The following is a 15,996-nucleotide window of genomic DNA, read 5'->3' on the forward strand; positions in this document are numbered from 1 at the left end:
CCCGTCCGTCTTTTTGCCATTAACCTACCCCTGCAATTGTACAACCCCCACAACAGCAAGGTATACAAGTTTGCATGTCTTGCAAGTAATAAACCCCTGCAATTTCTACCGATTATAAACCGAGGGAAATCTTATAACGGTATCTAACTCCAAGGCACTTATCCCTTACCTATGAACTGAAATGCATGCAGTAAGGCCCAGTCTGAAGTAAACCAAGCAGCAAATCACTTCTACATTACCCTGGTTGTTTTGCGCAGAGTCTCATGTTCGGAAATCTGATCAGTAAGTTATTACCATTACACATATGAAATTACTCTTAAACAGTTAACACTCAAAAGCTTTGCAATATACATTTTCAATCAATATCAGTGGTGTTTGAATGCAAATTGGTCAAACAATAATTAAAGAGATGGCGCCAGCTACGAACATGTTTTTGCAGCAGTGTTCGGTGAACTTGTACTAGAAATGTAGCGTTGATCATTGTAGGCAAAGATTGTAGGCAGACCGTAAGGGAGGCTGTTGTGTTTACCTATGTGTTCACCTAGAACTGTACTTGTACACTTGTACTGACTTTTTACATAGAAGAGTCATTCGGGTCGCAGCTCGCTTTGCTGGACGCCGCATCGAGGCTGAAAGGTTTGAAGTGAGAGCATCATTTCTCCAACCGTCAAGATTAATGCGGAAGAAAATGTAATCTATATTTAAACTTTGTGTCACGCATTAATCGAGCCTGGTAATTTTTTTCAATACATTGTTTCTTTTTTTCTTAATTTCGTTCAGCTCATTCAGCTACGAAAATAGAAGCATGTAAATCAATCCCGTCAATCAAATAAAAGACCACGCGGTCTTCAAGATTACGATTTGCCGCAAATTATCGTTAAGCTTTCCTCTGAAACGTTGATGCTCACTGTGAGTTTAACAATAGGTTAGCCAGGATATTCATGTAACAATGTGATTTCTTAGTTGAGAATACAAAAAAAAAATACACATCTCTTTATGAGTGAATAAAGACAACGGATTATAAATCACTTGGAAAAAAACTGTACATTCTCAAAACTGACATCTTGGAACAAAATGCAATTTTATTAAATTCTTGTTTCAGAGAAATAAAACACAATGGATTTCTTCGATCTCAGCAAACCGTTAAAGCGGATAACAATTGCACAGGGAGCAAGCCAAATGGTGAAAAAAATGTCGGAAGATTCGGATGATGACTCGGTTTATACAACTGCGACTGGCACGGACTACGTTGCTCAATATGTCGAAGAAGAGAACAAAAATTTCATTCAGGTATTATTTAACTATTATCCATGTTATCTACACAAGTCAATCTGTACTAGTATCACAAATCAATTTTTATTAGTAATTTCAATTTCAGACAATTTTTTTCGATTTTTCAGATGGTGGCACAGGGGCGTGCAATGGGACACGACTTCGGAACCTCTGTTTGTGATCTCGTTTCCCAAGGCACCATACCAAATATCCGCGACATCAATGTCGCAGAGCTTACAAAAATTTACGAAACTTTCAACTTTGCTTATCGGCCGAAATCTAATCTTGCTATAATGTCAATGAAGGATCGTATTGTTTCGATGATCGAAACTAATCAATGCGTTGTAATACAGGGACATACAGGCTGCGGAAAGACAACACAAGTTCCTCAGTTCATCTTGAATTCTTGCTTCGACAAAAAAGTACATTGCAACATCATTGGTAAGTTAAAATATAGCAGATCGTTTTTAAGCTAATAATTTAACATCTGGTTAACACAAAGACGGTCCTTCTGCCGAATTAACTAACGTGGTTTGGAAGAGATTTAATACAAATCGGCGATGAAAGTTACTTTCTTCACCAATACATTATTTTTTCCTTATTTTTTATCACTGAAAAATATTTTACCAACAATTTTGACTAGTTTCCAAGCGAACATACTCTTTCGACATTGAATGATCCATTCGAAAATAACGTTCCTGGACGAGAATAATTGTTTAACATCAACTGCAGGTTTAAAAATAGCTGAAGCTAATACTCTCAATACAATTTTACCAACAGTTACTCAGCCAAGAAGAATAGCTGCCATCAGCATTGCTAAACGAGTAAGCAAAGAGAGACAGTGGCCAGTTGGAACATTGGTAGGATATCAGGTTGGGATGGTGAACAATACTTCGCAAGATACCAGATTGACTTACTGCACAACAGGAGTTCTTCTTCAAAAGTTGATAAACACTAAGCATATGATGGATTACACTCATATTATACTTGATGAAGTTCACGAGCGGGATCAAGATATGGATTTCCTTTTGTTAGTAGTTCGTAAATTGTCAAGACTGAATTCACATTCGGTCAAAATTATCCTTATGTCCGCCACGTTCAAGGTTGACAAATTCTCCAGCTACTTTTCAATACCTATTGGAAACAAACTCGAACCAGCCCCTGTTATTGACATTGAAAAGAAACGTCAATTCAATATTCACCACTTTTACTTGGGTCAACTTGAACAGTTGGGAGCTGTAAGACAACAATTCTACTACAGTTATTTTTTTTTTTTTTTCATATCTACTTTGCCCTATTTCACATACTACATTCTTTCTTCTTCTTACAGCTGCCGGAAGTTTTAGCTGCGGACCCCACAGTAACACCCAAGATGATGAAACTTTGTTTGAACCTGATAATGGTTTTCGACACGATAGACAGACAGGAGGCGGGAAGCAACTTTGAAAAAAAAGACACCAACCGCAGCGTTGTACTAGTCTTTTTACCAGGAATATTTGAAATCGAGGAAATGTTCAGTCTTCTAACTGACCCTGAACATGAAAGCTACTGCTGGGATGTGGTTGTGATGCATTCGTCCATAACCAATGAGGAACAGCAAAGGATATTTGAAATGCCACCAACAGGTTACCGTCGAATAATACTGTCCACCAACATTTCCGAAAGCAGTATAACCGTTCCTGACGTCAAATACGGTAAGAGCTTCAACAAAAAAATATTAATGCCATCGATGCTGAATGCGTAAAATTCTTAATTACTTTCCAGTCATCGATTTTTGTCTCACAAAAGTACTCGTAACCGATCCAAACACAAATTTTCAATGCCTCGAAATGACCTGGGCTAGCAAAGCAAATTGTAACCAACGTGCCGGTCGTGCAGGCCGTGTAATGAATGGACGAGTCTATAGAATGGTACCTGAGAACTTTTACATGGTTAGTATTGCAGTTCAAACTCTTGAGAATCAACAACATGATCTAAAATTTCGATGTAAAGTCGTATCTTTGTGATTTTTCAGAGTGTATTACCTGAAGAGGGTGACCCGGAAATGTTGAGAGCACCTCTTGAGAATTTAATTTTAAGTGCCAAATTATTGGATATGGGTGAGCCGAAAGCAATCTTGGCCCTGTCTTTAGATCCACCAGATCTCAGCAACTTAGAACGCACCGTCTTATTACTCAAGGAGGTCGGTGGGTTGATAGACATTGAGGATATGAACTTCGATAGTAAATATGACGGTTACTTAACCGATCTGGGTAGAATAATGGCCCGACTTCCCGTCAGCATTCATATAGCGAAACTGTTCGTACTTGGACATGTTTTCAGCGTCCTAAAAGAGGCAATTATAATAGGTGCGAGTATGTCGGTAAAGAGCATGTTCAGTACTCCGTTTAGAGAAAAGCTAAAAGCCTACAACGTTAAGCTCACTTGGGCAGATAGTTCGTGCAGCGACAGCATAGCTTACTTAAATGCTTACAATGTATGGATTCGAGAAAAGGTTAGAGGCCAATTGTCCACTAAGGCTGCCGAAAAATCTTGGGCTCTAAGACACTTTATCCAGATCAGAGTGCTGCGCGAAGTGGACGCCATGATACAAGATATTGAGAAGAGATTATCGAAGATGGGGATCACGGAAACGGTCGGTACCAACAGAGTGCGGTACACAGAGGTCGAAAAACCTTTAGTGTTGAAAATTGTAATAGCCGGTGCATTTTATCCTCATTATTTTGTACGGAGACTGCAGCGCGGCGAACTTGACGAATGTATGGCTGTCAGACTGGTCGGAGGAAACGACCCGACAAATTCTGTCTACCTGCAAGGCTGGCCTACACAGCAACCAGGCCTTTTATATGCTAAACAATTCCAACAAGTGTTTAAAGATTGTCAGAATTCGCCAGATGCGCAAATTCGTGTCTCTTTCGACGGTTCCAGTCGTGTTTATTTACAGTTTAACAAAAGCTATGAATCTGGCAGTCCCCAATCACAACCCAAAGCACCAGGGAAAATTTCTCTTTCTGTTTACAAGGCTATAAAAATGCGACAGAGCGACATGCCCATACTTATACGATTATTCGACCGGGCAACCGCTGTTAAAAAAGCAGAGGAACTCGGAATACCGACTGTAAACGTTACGTCTATGACTCGCAAGAATGAACCACAAAAAAAAGTTTTCATGCGACCCGCATACAGTCCAATTTTACCCAGTCTCGATGTTTCCTACATTCCTCTCGTTATTGCATATGTGAGTATGTTGGTGGTTTATTCATTTCTGTGTTTATATATTGCTATTGTTATTCTTATAAAGTTTGTAATCATTAACTGCAATTCGTTGAACAGATTGAAGCTCCTGGATGCTTCTGGGCCCAAATAAGAGATGAGGACACGTGGAGTAATTTGCAAAAGATCAAAGAGCTTGTTAACGTGATAAAAAAAACTTCCAAAAACTGCTCAAATGAAAAGCTGCCCATTGGCTCACTTGTAATCGCTCCTTTCGAGGATCAGGATTCGGTGAACTACTACAGAGCAACAGTTTTGAGCTATGAACAAATACCCCAAGATATTCTAGTTCACATATTTTATATCGACTATGGGAACACGAACAAAATTCATCTACGCGACCTAACACTGGTACCAGAAGACAGTGAACTTCACCAGATTCCCAGCCAGGCGTTTAAATGCGTTTTGTCGAATTTGCAGCCTTCCATGTTGCGCAATTTAGAAGGAAAGTGGTCGAATGCAGCGTATGAAAAATTCGAAACGATACTATCGGGAGATATCAAGCTATATGGAGAAATATACTCAGTCGTCCATAGTGTTGTAGCAATAAAACTCTATCGCGTCGATCTCAATAATGAAAAGATTGACATAAACCAATGGCTGATCAAACAGGGTTTTGCAGAGTTCAAAGAAGAAAGTTACCTTTCGAGATCCAACAACGTAGCGCGATCCCAACAGGAAGATATGAACACTGAACAGCAAGAATATCATGAGCAACAGCAGTACGAGAGTAATTACCAAATCCCAAAGTACTCAGAACATATATCTATGTCTAATTGTTATGATACAGTGAAACTTAGAGGCCCGTATTCCCCACTTGAGATGGATCTGATCAACCTAGTATCGGCAGGAAGAGCTAAAAAAATAAACATTGAACCAAATTCTGTGAATTCTGTACTGCTAGATACAGATCCAGCTGATTATCACGAAAGATTATTAATTGCCGGAACAGTTGGACAATCCGTTAGCGGGGAAAGACTGAACCTTCGAAATACAACTCTGATGCCCAACATTCATGGATTGCCCAGTTTAATGGCACTTATTTTTGCCCCAACTATTGAGTTGCGAAGAACGGAAAGTGGCTCCCGGTATATCGGAGCTCTCTGCGGACTTGGTTTTGATCCGGAAACTAACAGAAGTCTGTTTCCAGACCATGACATGAACGTAGTTTTCGATGTTGAGATTTCGTTAGACGATTTACAAAACGTATGGTTGCTTTTTTGTGTTTCTTTTCGAAAAATCATTTCATCAAATAGGTAATCCACAAATATTTTCCATACAGATAAACAGATTACGTCACTGGATGAACATGGGTATACACATTGAGTTATGTGAAAGTGATTCAAGTGACGTGGCTTTATGCCAAAGAAAAACAAAGGAGACTTTATTTGACCTAATTTGTAAGAAACGAAAGTCCATCGAAGTACAGAATGCGTTGAATTCCCTAAAGTGGAATTCAAACAATCCTAACATAATTCTGGAACCAAAGAATGTGGGATCACCGACTAGTACCATTTTCAAATTACACCATGCATTGGATTTGGAACCAGTACCTGAAGGGTACGAGGAAATGGTTTCCCACTTACAGGAATTGCGATCTATCGCTGACTGGTAAGTGCTCCTAACAACGTCGACTATTGTATGAATAAAAATGTCTAAAATAATTGAAAAAATCATACAATTTTAGGGATCAGTTCAAGAAACAGCCTCATGACATCCGATGCAAGTTGTGCGAGGTAGATATAACAGACATTCCAATGCTTCGTTTTCACTTAAGCACACCGGGGCATAAAAGTAAGCGGCTAGAAGCTAATCTTTAACTACATTTAAATCTACACACAAGTAAAAACATGTATCAACGTATTCGTATTCAAATTATCCACTGAAAATATTATTATAAACTGACGTGTTCGTACATTGACATTAATGTAACAAAGAGAATATGCATTTAATTTTTTTAATACTCGTTCGAAATCAAAACAATGGTATTTGAGTTACCTCGCTGTGCCGGATACATTGCACATAAGTTTGTATCTACTGATTAACCATGAAAAAGAAGTGTAATAATTATTATTATAAATAATGGTGCTGAGTTTTACTATGTGAAAGATTTTACGTTTGATTGTGACAAAATTGAGAATAATTATTATTTAAAAAATTACGTCATGCAATATACTTAACTTCTCAATTAAAACAGCGATTCTAGGAGTAATCCTGTGTGATAATAAATCAAGTTTTTTCGTAAACGTAAAAAACTGTAATACTATTTTATATTAAGTTTCATAATAAGGTCTAAGTAGGTATTATTTACTAAACAAGTTTTGACTTGTTTACAAACGGATAACGTTCATTATTTTCATTTAAAAAAAAAAAAGAAGAAGAAACAACGTGACAAGTTTCGGGTAAATAAGTGCAGCAACCTGAAGTAAAGAATCAACAGAATCTGTATGCAATTCACCATCTAAATACATTTATTAATGTAATTTGGCATACATACGTGAAAATATCACTGTATCATTATATGACATATGTTTATTAGCTCAGATAAAATATAATTACTGATTAAAATTTGTTACACACTGTTAAATGAGTACCAGATTTTCGAGCGCCTATAGCAATAATAGAAAGATATTCGGAAATTCGAAGTTAAGGTCTTCGAACAAGTATGCAGAATCTCCTATCAAAATAGTGTATTTTTAACTACTCTATCAAATTCTCTTTATTTCGCTCATTTTTCATCAACTATTGCATCAAAAATACTAGCAATGAATTGGATATCTAACAATATAAGTGTCGGTATATAGAAAGTGTTATGTACCGTTTATCAATAAACTGTTTTATTTTACTTGTATTTTGGTTCGTATATCGTTCATGTGATATAATAATATTGTCATGTTTATCATTATCATTCAACTCATTAAACTTCTCGTTGCATATACCGTGTAGGTTGAGTATACAATAGACGACCACCGACATTTGCAGCAGACGCACTGACATAAGTACCAGGTGGAGGTGGATACGCACCAGGAGGAGGCTGTGGTGCCCTGACTGGATACCCTGATGTAATACCACCGGTTTTAGCACCCTGTGAAATAGTGATGAAAGAAGTAGTACGAAGGAATAAAACTTTCACAACGAATAAGACTTGTATGTTTAGGTTTTCAACTTGCGAAACCGATACCTGTGGTGGCTGTTGTATGGGAATAGCTCCTCCGTGAACAGTGACGTGGCTACCTGGCCGGAGGTAGAATTTGTCCTCCGAATAAGCTCCTTTGTGCTCCAAAGAATGCATACTTGCAACGTAAGCTAGTGAAAAATTGTTTTCGAATTTGGTCGAATTCTTCATGAGTGAATACAACATCAGGGTTTGTTTATGAATATGTTATTAATCTTAGCTTGGTTAATTTGAATACTCCTCTGCATGCCTTACCAGGTTGATGAGATGACATTGTGCCTCGACTACCAGCCAAATAGTTCAGTTTCCCAGGTTCAGGTTCTCTAGAAGACTGAGAACTAGGTGCTGTGTAGTTGTAGACATTCTGACCCTGTGGCGCTGAGTAGAAATTTGACGTTGAATACTGGTTTCCCTCTGTGAAGGAAGATCAAATGGTTGGTACTACGTTTTGCATTCAAATGAGCAGACTCGTACGAAATATTAGGTTTCGATTTTACCAAGCTCATCAGAAGTTTAAATACTCACTGTTCCAAAGCACAGCTCTGACATCGCTAGATCTCCTCGCCGCATCTTCAGATTCTAAAAAATATACCATTTGATACCAGCAACAAAAGCACATTCTGCAGAAAAATTGAATTGACTAAGAATAGTCTGTTTGAAACATATCGAATAAGACTTCTTCATTCAACAAAAAACAAAAATACCTACTTGCTGGCGGTGGATTATAGCTGGGAATGGAAGGTGGAGGTTTATATCCGTATCCGGAGTGATACGGGGAAGCAGTGAGAGGCGGTGAAGGACTGTGCGTTCGCTTCAAGGGTCCCTGAAAACAGACACAAGAATAAGATGAAATCGAAATTGAGGTAATGATAATTTTTGAGAAAAATAAACCAAACGATACATGCAATTCTGTGAATTGTACGCACACTTGGCAGCATTGAGTGCGTTGGTGCAGTTGCTGGAACTTTGTAATGCGGACTTCGTGTTTGCAGTGGTAAAAACAACTGAGGATGAACCACTCCGGCTCCGGTGCCAGGGTAGCCACCCACTGCCGACAACACCTCCGACGTTACGCTAAAAATGTAAGTTTTTTCATTATTACCAAAAAAACGTTACTAACAATGAAAGGCGACATATCTCATTTATAAAACAGCTCAGGCTGCTGTAAGGACCAAGATTTTGAGGTTCCTGGTTCTTCTGCAGAAAATTTATGAGTCTGATAAGCACTATCAGATTCACAAATTTTACGCTAATTCATTAGCGTCTCGAGCAATATTAGTCATCTGTGAGCACAAGGCAGTATTACCGAAGTGCTAACTGTAAGGAATTGCTTCATTGTATTGATAAGTTATCACCTAGTCTCTTTGATAAGTTGACGTCTGCGATTATCATCTTCGTTCAGAACTTTCTTTAGTTGTAAAAAGAGCTGATGCTTCTCATCCTTGAGTTGCGACAGTTCACTTTCGAGACGTGATATCTGAACGCGAGTTTCTCCAAGTGTCATAACATCCTGCTTTTGTTGACGCTCTCTTTCCTTCCTTTGACGTTCCTCTTCAGCATCTGCTTCTTGCTCTGTACATCAAATATAACACGTGTATGCAAAGGATTTGTTACGCTGTTGATGTTAAAAAAAATTTCCATTTGCGTGGGGTGATATTGTCACAAAGTTAAAACTTGAGTTACCTTGTTTCTTTCTTTGACGTTCTCTAGTTATATGGGTTTTTAAAGCCTGCCACATCTGTTCGCTGCGCTGTGGTGGCTCGACTATTACAGCTGGCATGTTGATGGGGTGTCAATGAAATTTGTTCACTCCAAAACGAAAATAGTTTAGTAAGTCCTACAAAACTATGCTGTCCATCCTGTAACCACCAGTCTACAAACGCGTTTTCAATAACTAGTTATTGATTTGTGCAGTAATTTTCATTTCGTGTTACGAAGTTCATAGTGTATTCTTTTTTACATTTTAATATTATTTACTTTTTACAAACAGATGTTAACGCAAATGACTATAGGTTGGTACCATGATAGTTTCGCCCACTTTTGTACCTGTATATATGCCAGACACACGTATACGGGCCTGTGCAAGCTTATTGCTTACTCAGAGGCATGCAAGGATAATAGACCATCGGAGTACGGAGGTTGCACGTTGGTAAATGCGGTAGCGCAATAGAAAGAGAAAGCTGCATATAACACCTGTATCCTTGTCTAATCGCGCATGCGCGTTCCGCGTTTCTTTTCAGCAAGAATGAAATAGAAAATGAACGGAGGAGTGGAAGTTCTTATATTGTATATACATAAAACCACGCATAAAACATTAGAATCAAATAATTGAATGTTAAATTGTAAAATGCTGTCTGTGCTTTATTGATTCATTTTTGGGAAACCTCCAATCACAATACGAATCAATGTATATAAGTATGAAATTTGTAGTTTAGGCTATAAACTACAAATACAATACTTACATGTGAAAACTACGTTCGCATTTTGGAATTTGTTTTGCTTTACATATGAGGCATATTCCTGGTATTTTGGTTAGTATTTTCAGTTATTTTCATACACAAAATCACATTAAATAACATTTGGTAGCAACATGGATATAATAATAAACTCAGTGGACGCGGTGAACGCACAAATTCGTAGTTACGCGTGCCCCGCGCATGCGCCACCAGACGAAGACTGCGGTGAACTATGCAACTTTCTCTTTCTATCCCGCTATCGACTTCTCAGGCCGGCTACGCGGTCTATGCTTATAGGTATGTCAATGAGCCAAACGCTACTGGTACGTTTTCGCTCTCGCTTGCTCGCGTTGTTCGTACCGTAAAACCCTCAACTTTGGATTGAAAGTATTCGGAAACGGTACGATGGAGCATACTACACTCAGCGAGGGAAAATTTCGACAGATGATGAAAAATATTGTAATGAATTAATACACTTTTTTTTTTTTATTCATATCCCCGTTTTAGTAGCGCCCTATGACACTAAATAAGTCTTTGGAACTAATTTTCCAGGTGCTCCTGGACGGTAAATGCATTTCGGTTACCGACAATATTCTGTCGTATTTAGCATCACGAAAGCAATGGATAATGCAGAGCAATATTTACCATAGTAGAGTACAACTGCTGGTGGTCGAAAGCCTTTTTATAAAAAAATATGTATTGATGATAGAACATGATTCATGGGGTCCTCTATTAACGATTATACCCAAACTACAACATCATATACGTTTTTATTTTGTCACAAATCATCGATTTATTACATACAAGACAATAACTAATTCACGAAACATGTATCAATGTCTTTGATTCCTATTCGATTCATCATATGACCCTACATGTGCGCATCATTGGCTAAAATCTTTAAAATGAAGATACTCTTCTTATTACACGTAGTATTTTCACTCCGTTGTCTGTCAATATCGCATCTAGTATATCGAAGCTAAAGACATGTGTACATACTTCATGAATTATAATAGATCAACGTCAATTCTTGTTCGTGTTTTGAATTTAATATCATAAAAAAAAGTCAGCTATACTGTCCATTATTCAGACTGAAAAATATGCAACTCTGATTTTTGAAATATTATTTAAAAAAAGACAGCAATGGGGACCGTCAATGTGGCTGCAAATTTTCTTTATAGTTGTACCACATTATGTCAACAATGTTTGTAAATCAGAACTTTTTGTCATGTTAATGATAATACATGTTGAATTATAGCGAATATTTATATTCTCACATTCACAATCAGTTATAGGTGATGTATCCGTTGTTGTTTTACATAATATCTCGATCATTTCAATCACAGCGGTTTAGTTAGCAACAGTAAAAAAGCGAAAAAGGAGAAGAATAAACGAACGTAAATGTAAGGTGTTAACATTTAGGTATAAATGCCCATACGACATCAAATCTTCAATTCCTAAGATAACAGCGCAACTTCAGCTTGGATATTTTTACGTGCTTGTTCCTCGAACTTTTCGCGAAACTCCTTGGTAGCAAATATGTTTGGAATTTGCAAAAAATTTTGCAACACCTGTAAAATTCGTATGCCATCAACCCAAAAAAAAAGAAAACAAAGCGAACAAAAGATCATATCAATTATAAATGTCTATACAAAGTAGGAACATGAGGTCGTATACAAATTACCTTAAGTCTTAACGCAGTATACATCGGTGCACTAAGGAACCCATATTCACCGCGTACACGTTCTGTATATTCTGTATACTTCTCAGGTTCGGCACCCAGTATGGCCATATCCAAGTCAAGAAGATAGTGAGCATCCTCTTCGCCAAAGGCACCTCCAACCTTGTGTGCGTCTGTACTATGAGTAGCAGCTGCTTTCAGCAGAGCACAAACCTCATTGCGTAATTCTCCATCCTGGGAATGTAGATTGTCAAGTCTTTGATAGAAACTTGTAACGTTATTGAATTCAATTAGAGAGATGTACCGAGATGAAAAGTAATTGAACTCACCGCAGGGATTTCTGCCTCATCTGCAAAGGTAATAAAGTGTTGTAGATTTTTTTCCTCGCAATCCAACGCCTTTGGATCATACTCAAAACTGCAAAATTTACGTCAGGTTTAAATATTTTAGTTATCTTTATTCAAACATATGTTATCATAGATTGATAAGTTACTTTTGAAAGAACAGTGCGAGGAGTACGGCCCTGGGATTAGTTAAATTGTCCTTAATCTCGTAGTAGTGGAGTAACTTGTCTTGAAGATAATCAAGATTGTGGTAGGTTCGTTTCTCTTCAGAATAGACATCCTGCAACTTGATTATCCAAGTGTCGCACGTGTCGCTGTTCAATCCTTCTGTAGCCTCCTTCCAACTTTCTTCAATCGATGCCATTTTGCGTTATGTACTAATTAAATTCAATTTTGTGCCAAGCAGGTCAGAATTTATTCCGGTATCCAATTTTGCGTACATAAGACTTGTACTTTTCAACTTGCTATAACAGATAATTACGGTAAAGAATCTATGTTACGATTGACATGAATTTATGACTAAAAAATTCTCACAACTCAATAAAAATGATATATGGGCCAGGGATGTCATTTCACGAGGTATGAATAAACGTTATTTTAGAAAACCATAATTCTGTAGACCAAAATTCGAAGTGATATTAAAAATTTATTTAATGTGCATAATTCACCTTGAGCAGAGCCCAATTTGACTAAATGGAAGTTATATTTACAAGGTAAATAACAACAACTATTTTCACGCATTCATCAAGTAATAAAATATTTAATTTCCATAAATTCGATCCCTTTAACACACAAACGAACCATACGTCCGGCCACGAACGCTTCTTCTACGACTTTATTGATCGCGCATTGGGGGCCATTAAAATACGAAATTTTCGCGCCGCGTATACGCGTTCGACAATTCTTACAGATGAACTTACTACTTAATAGTATGACAACGTAAAATTGCGAGTAACGTCTTTAATCAAGTAATAGGACGTGAATCCGTGTTTAAGAATTGATCAAACGATCCCAGGAATAACATTTAAATAATTAAGGCATAATATTATACTATACTAATATTATAAGAGGTAGTTTTCAACGGATAATACTAAATACTGTGTTGTTCCGAGTATAAGCAGACCCCGCATATAAGACGACCCGCAATTCTAAGAATATTTCAGGATGTTTTTCATAGTTACTCGCATATAAGACACCGGGTCCGCGTATAAGACGAGAACTATTTTGGCAGGTACTGTCAACGACAAAAAACCTCAGCTTATATTCGGAACGACACGGTAAGTATGAAGATTATAAAAATATCGGAATTGACTAATTAATCTAAAACACTACGTATAAATAACGAAAAGATATTAAATTTGGTTAAAATTACAAGCACTTTTAGATGCATTAACGAGTAAACATTGTAGAGAAATATGTACCACAGTATATCAAGACATTAAATGCAAGATTAACAAGACAATTAATTAACACTCTTCGTTCCTAATTGGGATTGGGGCTTGAAAATGAAGTACGGCTTTTTCTTGAAAAAACCAAAGAACTCGATCAATCGCTTCAATATCTGTTACTTTCATCTGAAATATATGGGAATACAATATAAGTACACATACGTTAACTAAGTTGACAAAGTACGCGTAATGAAATTAAATCAGTTGTTCTCTGTTCTATAAAAATTTCAATAGTTTACTTAGAAAATGTGTAGTTTAAATTTATTTTTCAACTCATAGTCACTGATGTATAAAGGAGAGAGCGTGACAAACCTTATTAGATTTAATGGTAAAATTTGGCAAGCTAATTTTTTCCAGTAAACAATATCCCAACTCGAGACTAGCACTCTTCAGCATCTTAATCCTCAGACATTCGAAAAACCGATTCACCTGACTCAGATCTATTATACTAGCGACTTGCTCATTATCGTTTGTGGCACTCAGATGAGTGGGACAGATTCTGAAATCAATTAAATTCAAAATCAATAATAATTTCTACATATCAGAAACACAACATTTCAAATAATGACCATATTTAGAAGGCGTTGCTACTGCATCAAAAGTAGGCTAATAATAAAGGTGAAAGTAGTTGGAATTTACTTTGACCACAAAGTCTTCATAGTCTTCAGCGGAAATTTGACTTTGATCAAGTCAGATGCCGGCAATTCAGGGATAGTGTACTCTAGTATTAATTCATACTGAGCAGTCTTCTTAGTGCTTCGCGATTCAGCTACATCAGAGTTAAGAACAATCGTAGTTAACCACATAAGATCTTCCTGACTGGCTGGCATAGCTGTAATTGTACAGTCAAACATCTGACTTAATGTAGAGTGTACAGCCTGCGCAACACCTTGCAGTCCTCTGTTTAATAGAATTGGTAATTTTATATTTTCTGCTTCCACGTCAGACCTAGGACCCCAGGACAAAAATATTCCGAGATAAATTTGTTTCATTTCAGTATCCTGTTCGTCGTCTTTGGAATGGACTTCTACCTGGAGAAAAAGGTTGTCGGTACGTTTCATGTAGTCTCCATTACAAACTGGCGAGTGGGGGTATGTACGACAGATTATGAAATATAGTCATTCTCATATATATAGAGAAATTTCCTTGCTATTCAGAAGATTTTGTTAAACTTGTAACAATTTTGATTATTGACATCAATCTCTCTGTATTCTGCAAATAACCTTGGCGTACCTTTACAGCTGGAGGATCTGAAGGACTGCATACCAGATGATGCATAGGAGTGAATTTAGCTTCGTAAGATACATTATCTTTGTACAAAGAGGTTGCCACCATTTCTCTGAGTTTTTTGGAGTACTGTTTTAATCTCACGTCATCTTTAATGTCGAGACCGAATAAAGGTGATACTGCCGAGATATTCCAGGTGAGTTTAATCAAATCTGCAAATGAATAGAGAAAAATATGTCATGCTAACTAGCAATCATCTCTCCATCCACGTCACATAAACATACCTAACAAAGCATCGTCTATGTTATCTTCGGCATCAGGGTCTTCTATGTCAACGACGGTATGCCTGGATCTTGGGTCAAATTGCATTCTGCGCTGAGCACGACCAGGGGTATAAGGAGTAAACATAGTGGAGCTGTTTCGAAACGTTTTGCTCTGCGGCGTTGTTACTTCTGAGTGGTGATCTGACATTTGTAAGTTTCTGCGCAGCTTCTGAGAAGAAATTGATTGAAATATTTGCTTCGGCTCGATGCATGCCTCAGGGCATATTTACGGAGCAAATAATGTAAAAAAATCTTTGCTGGAAGAGTCCAGTTATGGAGATTTTACCAATGTTACATCCACCTTCATGCATATTTACGATTGGATGTAAGTCCAGAGCGAAAATAGTAAACACTGTTCAATGCTTTCCCGTAATCGGTATCAATTTTGTTAAGCAAATATAGACTTACAGCGTGTATCGAAACCAAACGAATTCTAGAACGACTAGAACCTGGTCGTGCCGTTTTTGGCGGGGATATATAGCAAGTAAATGAAAAAACTTGCAGTAACGCTTTCGATGAGACGCTACAGTTTTGAATTTTCCGAACTGCGTTACGATTCGCCAGGCTACGAATCGAAAACAGGTGTCAGATCACAGCGTACTGGTTGATATCCAAAACAGAGAGAAATCCAAAACGTCCAAAACCGTCACTTGGGAACTGTTGAGCACGCATCACGCGGGCTTTACACGAAGTTACATCTCCGAATCAACAATGATCAAGATCTCTCGCCGTTGGTAACAGCAGTTAGATTCATTGGCATTTGATATTTTCTATATTTTCGTGACAAATTTTGTATT

General features: G+C 37.5%; 4 protein-coding genes and 1 long non-coding RNA gene across 10 annotated transcripts; 2 read left to right on the top strand and 3 right to left on the bottom strand.

The window, feature by feature from the left end:
- The first annotated feature begins 490 nt into the window (after positions 1–490).
- On the top strand, positions 491–6,984 carry LOC124183341 (probable ATP-dependent RNA helicase spindle-E). 2 transcript variants are annotated; one of them, XM_046571721.1, is made up of 10 exons: positions 491–733; positions 1,103–1,290; positions 1,401–1,713; positions 2,053–2,510; positions 2,603–2,966; positions 3,037–3,203; positions 3,287–4,510; positions 4,606–5,751; positions 5,828–6,156; positions 6,233–6,984. In XM_046571721.1, the coding sequence occupies exons 2-10, from the start codon at positions 1,117–1,119 to the stop codon at positions 6,363–6,365; spliced, it is 4,308 nt and encodes a 1,435-aa protein (XP_046427677.1). In that variant the 5' UTR covers positions 491–733; positions 1,103–1,116; the 3' UTR covers positions 6,366–6,984. The 2 variants fall into 2 exon arrangements, with proteins under 2 accessions (XP_046427677.1, XP_046427678.1); XM_046571722.1 differs by having other exon boundaries at positions 491–690.
- Positions 6,985–7,369: 385 nt separating this feature from the next.
- Positions 7,370–10,347, bottom strand: LOC124183346 (G protein pathway suppressor 2). Of its 2 annotated transcripts, XM_046571741.1 has the most exons (9): positions 10,183–10,347; positions 9,404–9,593; positions 9,076–9,292; positions 8,626–8,794; positions 8,429–8,543; positions 8,246–8,299; positions 7,976–8,134; positions 7,727–7,851; positions 7,370–7,630 (listed from the first exon to the last, which is right to left on the bottom strand). In XM_046571741.1, exons 2-9 carry the CDS (start codon positions 9,498–9,500, stop codon positions 7,463–7,465), a joined length of 1,104 nt encoding a protein of 367 aa, XP_046427697.1. In that variant the 5' UTR covers positions 9,501–9,593; positions 10,183–10,347; the 3' UTR covers positions 7,370–7,462. The 2 variants fall into 2 exon arrangements, with proteins under 2 accessions (XP_046427697.1, XP_046427698.1); XM_046571742.1 differs by lacking the exon at positions 10,183–10,347 and having other exon boundaries at positions 8,647–8,794; positions 9,404–9,753.
- A 175-nt stretch (positions 10,348–10,522) lies between these two features.
- On the top strand, positions 10,523–11,068 carry LOC124183349. Its single transcript, XR_006870967.1, has 2 exons — positions 10,523–10,635; positions 10,729–11,068. It is a non-coding gene; the product is annotated as an uncharacterized LOC124183349 (long non-coding RNA).
- Positions 10,928–13,007, bottom strand: LOC124183348. Of its 2 annotated transcripts, none has more exons than XM_046571746.1 (5): positions 12,870–13,007; positions 12,351–12,665; positions 12,187–12,274; positions 11,861–12,091; positions 10,928–11,747 (listed from the first exon to the last, which is right to left on the bottom strand). In XM_046571746.1, exons 2-5 carry the CDS (start codon positions 12,563–12,565, stop codon positions 11,634–11,636), a joined length of 648 nt encoding a protein of 215 aa, XP_046427702.1. In that variant the 5' UTR covers positions 12,566–12,665; positions 12,870–13,007; the 3' UTR covers positions 10,928–11,633. The 2 variants fall into 2 exon arrangements, with proteins under 2 accessions (XP_046427702.1, XP_046427703.1); XM_046571747.1 differs by lacking the exon at positions 12,870–13,007 and adding an exon at positions 12,736–12,845.
- On the bottom strand, positions 12,937–15,743 carry LOC124183345 (centromere protein L-like). 3 transcript variants are annotated; one of them, XM_046571739.1, is made up of 6 exons: positions 15,608–15,743; positions 15,161–15,368; positions 14,883–15,088; positions 14,289–14,680; positions 13,962–14,148; positions 12,937–13,775 (listed from the first exon to the last, which is right to left on the bottom strand). In XM_046571739.1, the coding sequence occupies exons 2-6, from the start codon at positions 15,345–15,347 to the stop codon at positions 13,668–13,670; spliced, it is 1,080 nt and encodes a 359-aa protein (XP_046427695.1). In that variant the 5' UTR covers positions 15,348–15,368; positions 15,608–15,743; the 3' UTR covers positions 12,937–13,667. The 3 variants fall into 3 exon arrangements, with proteins under 3 accessions (XP_046427695.1, XP_046427696.1, XP_046427694.1); XM_046571740.1 differs by having other exon boundaries at positions 15,161–15,456; positions 15,608–15,718; XM_046571738.1 differs by lacking the exon at positions 15,608–15,743 and adding an exon at positions 15,486–15,590.
- Between the last annotated feature and the right edge of the window lie 253 nt (positions 15,744–15,996).

This window comes from Neodiprion fabricii, chromosome 5 (genome assembly GCF_021155785.1).
Source record: "Neodiprion fabricii isolate iyNeoFabr1 chromosome 5, iyNeoFabr1.1, whole genome shotgun sequence".
Taxonomy (NCBI): Eukaryota; Metazoa; Arthropoda; class Insecta; order Hymenoptera; family Diprionidae; genus Neodiprion; species Neodiprion fabricii.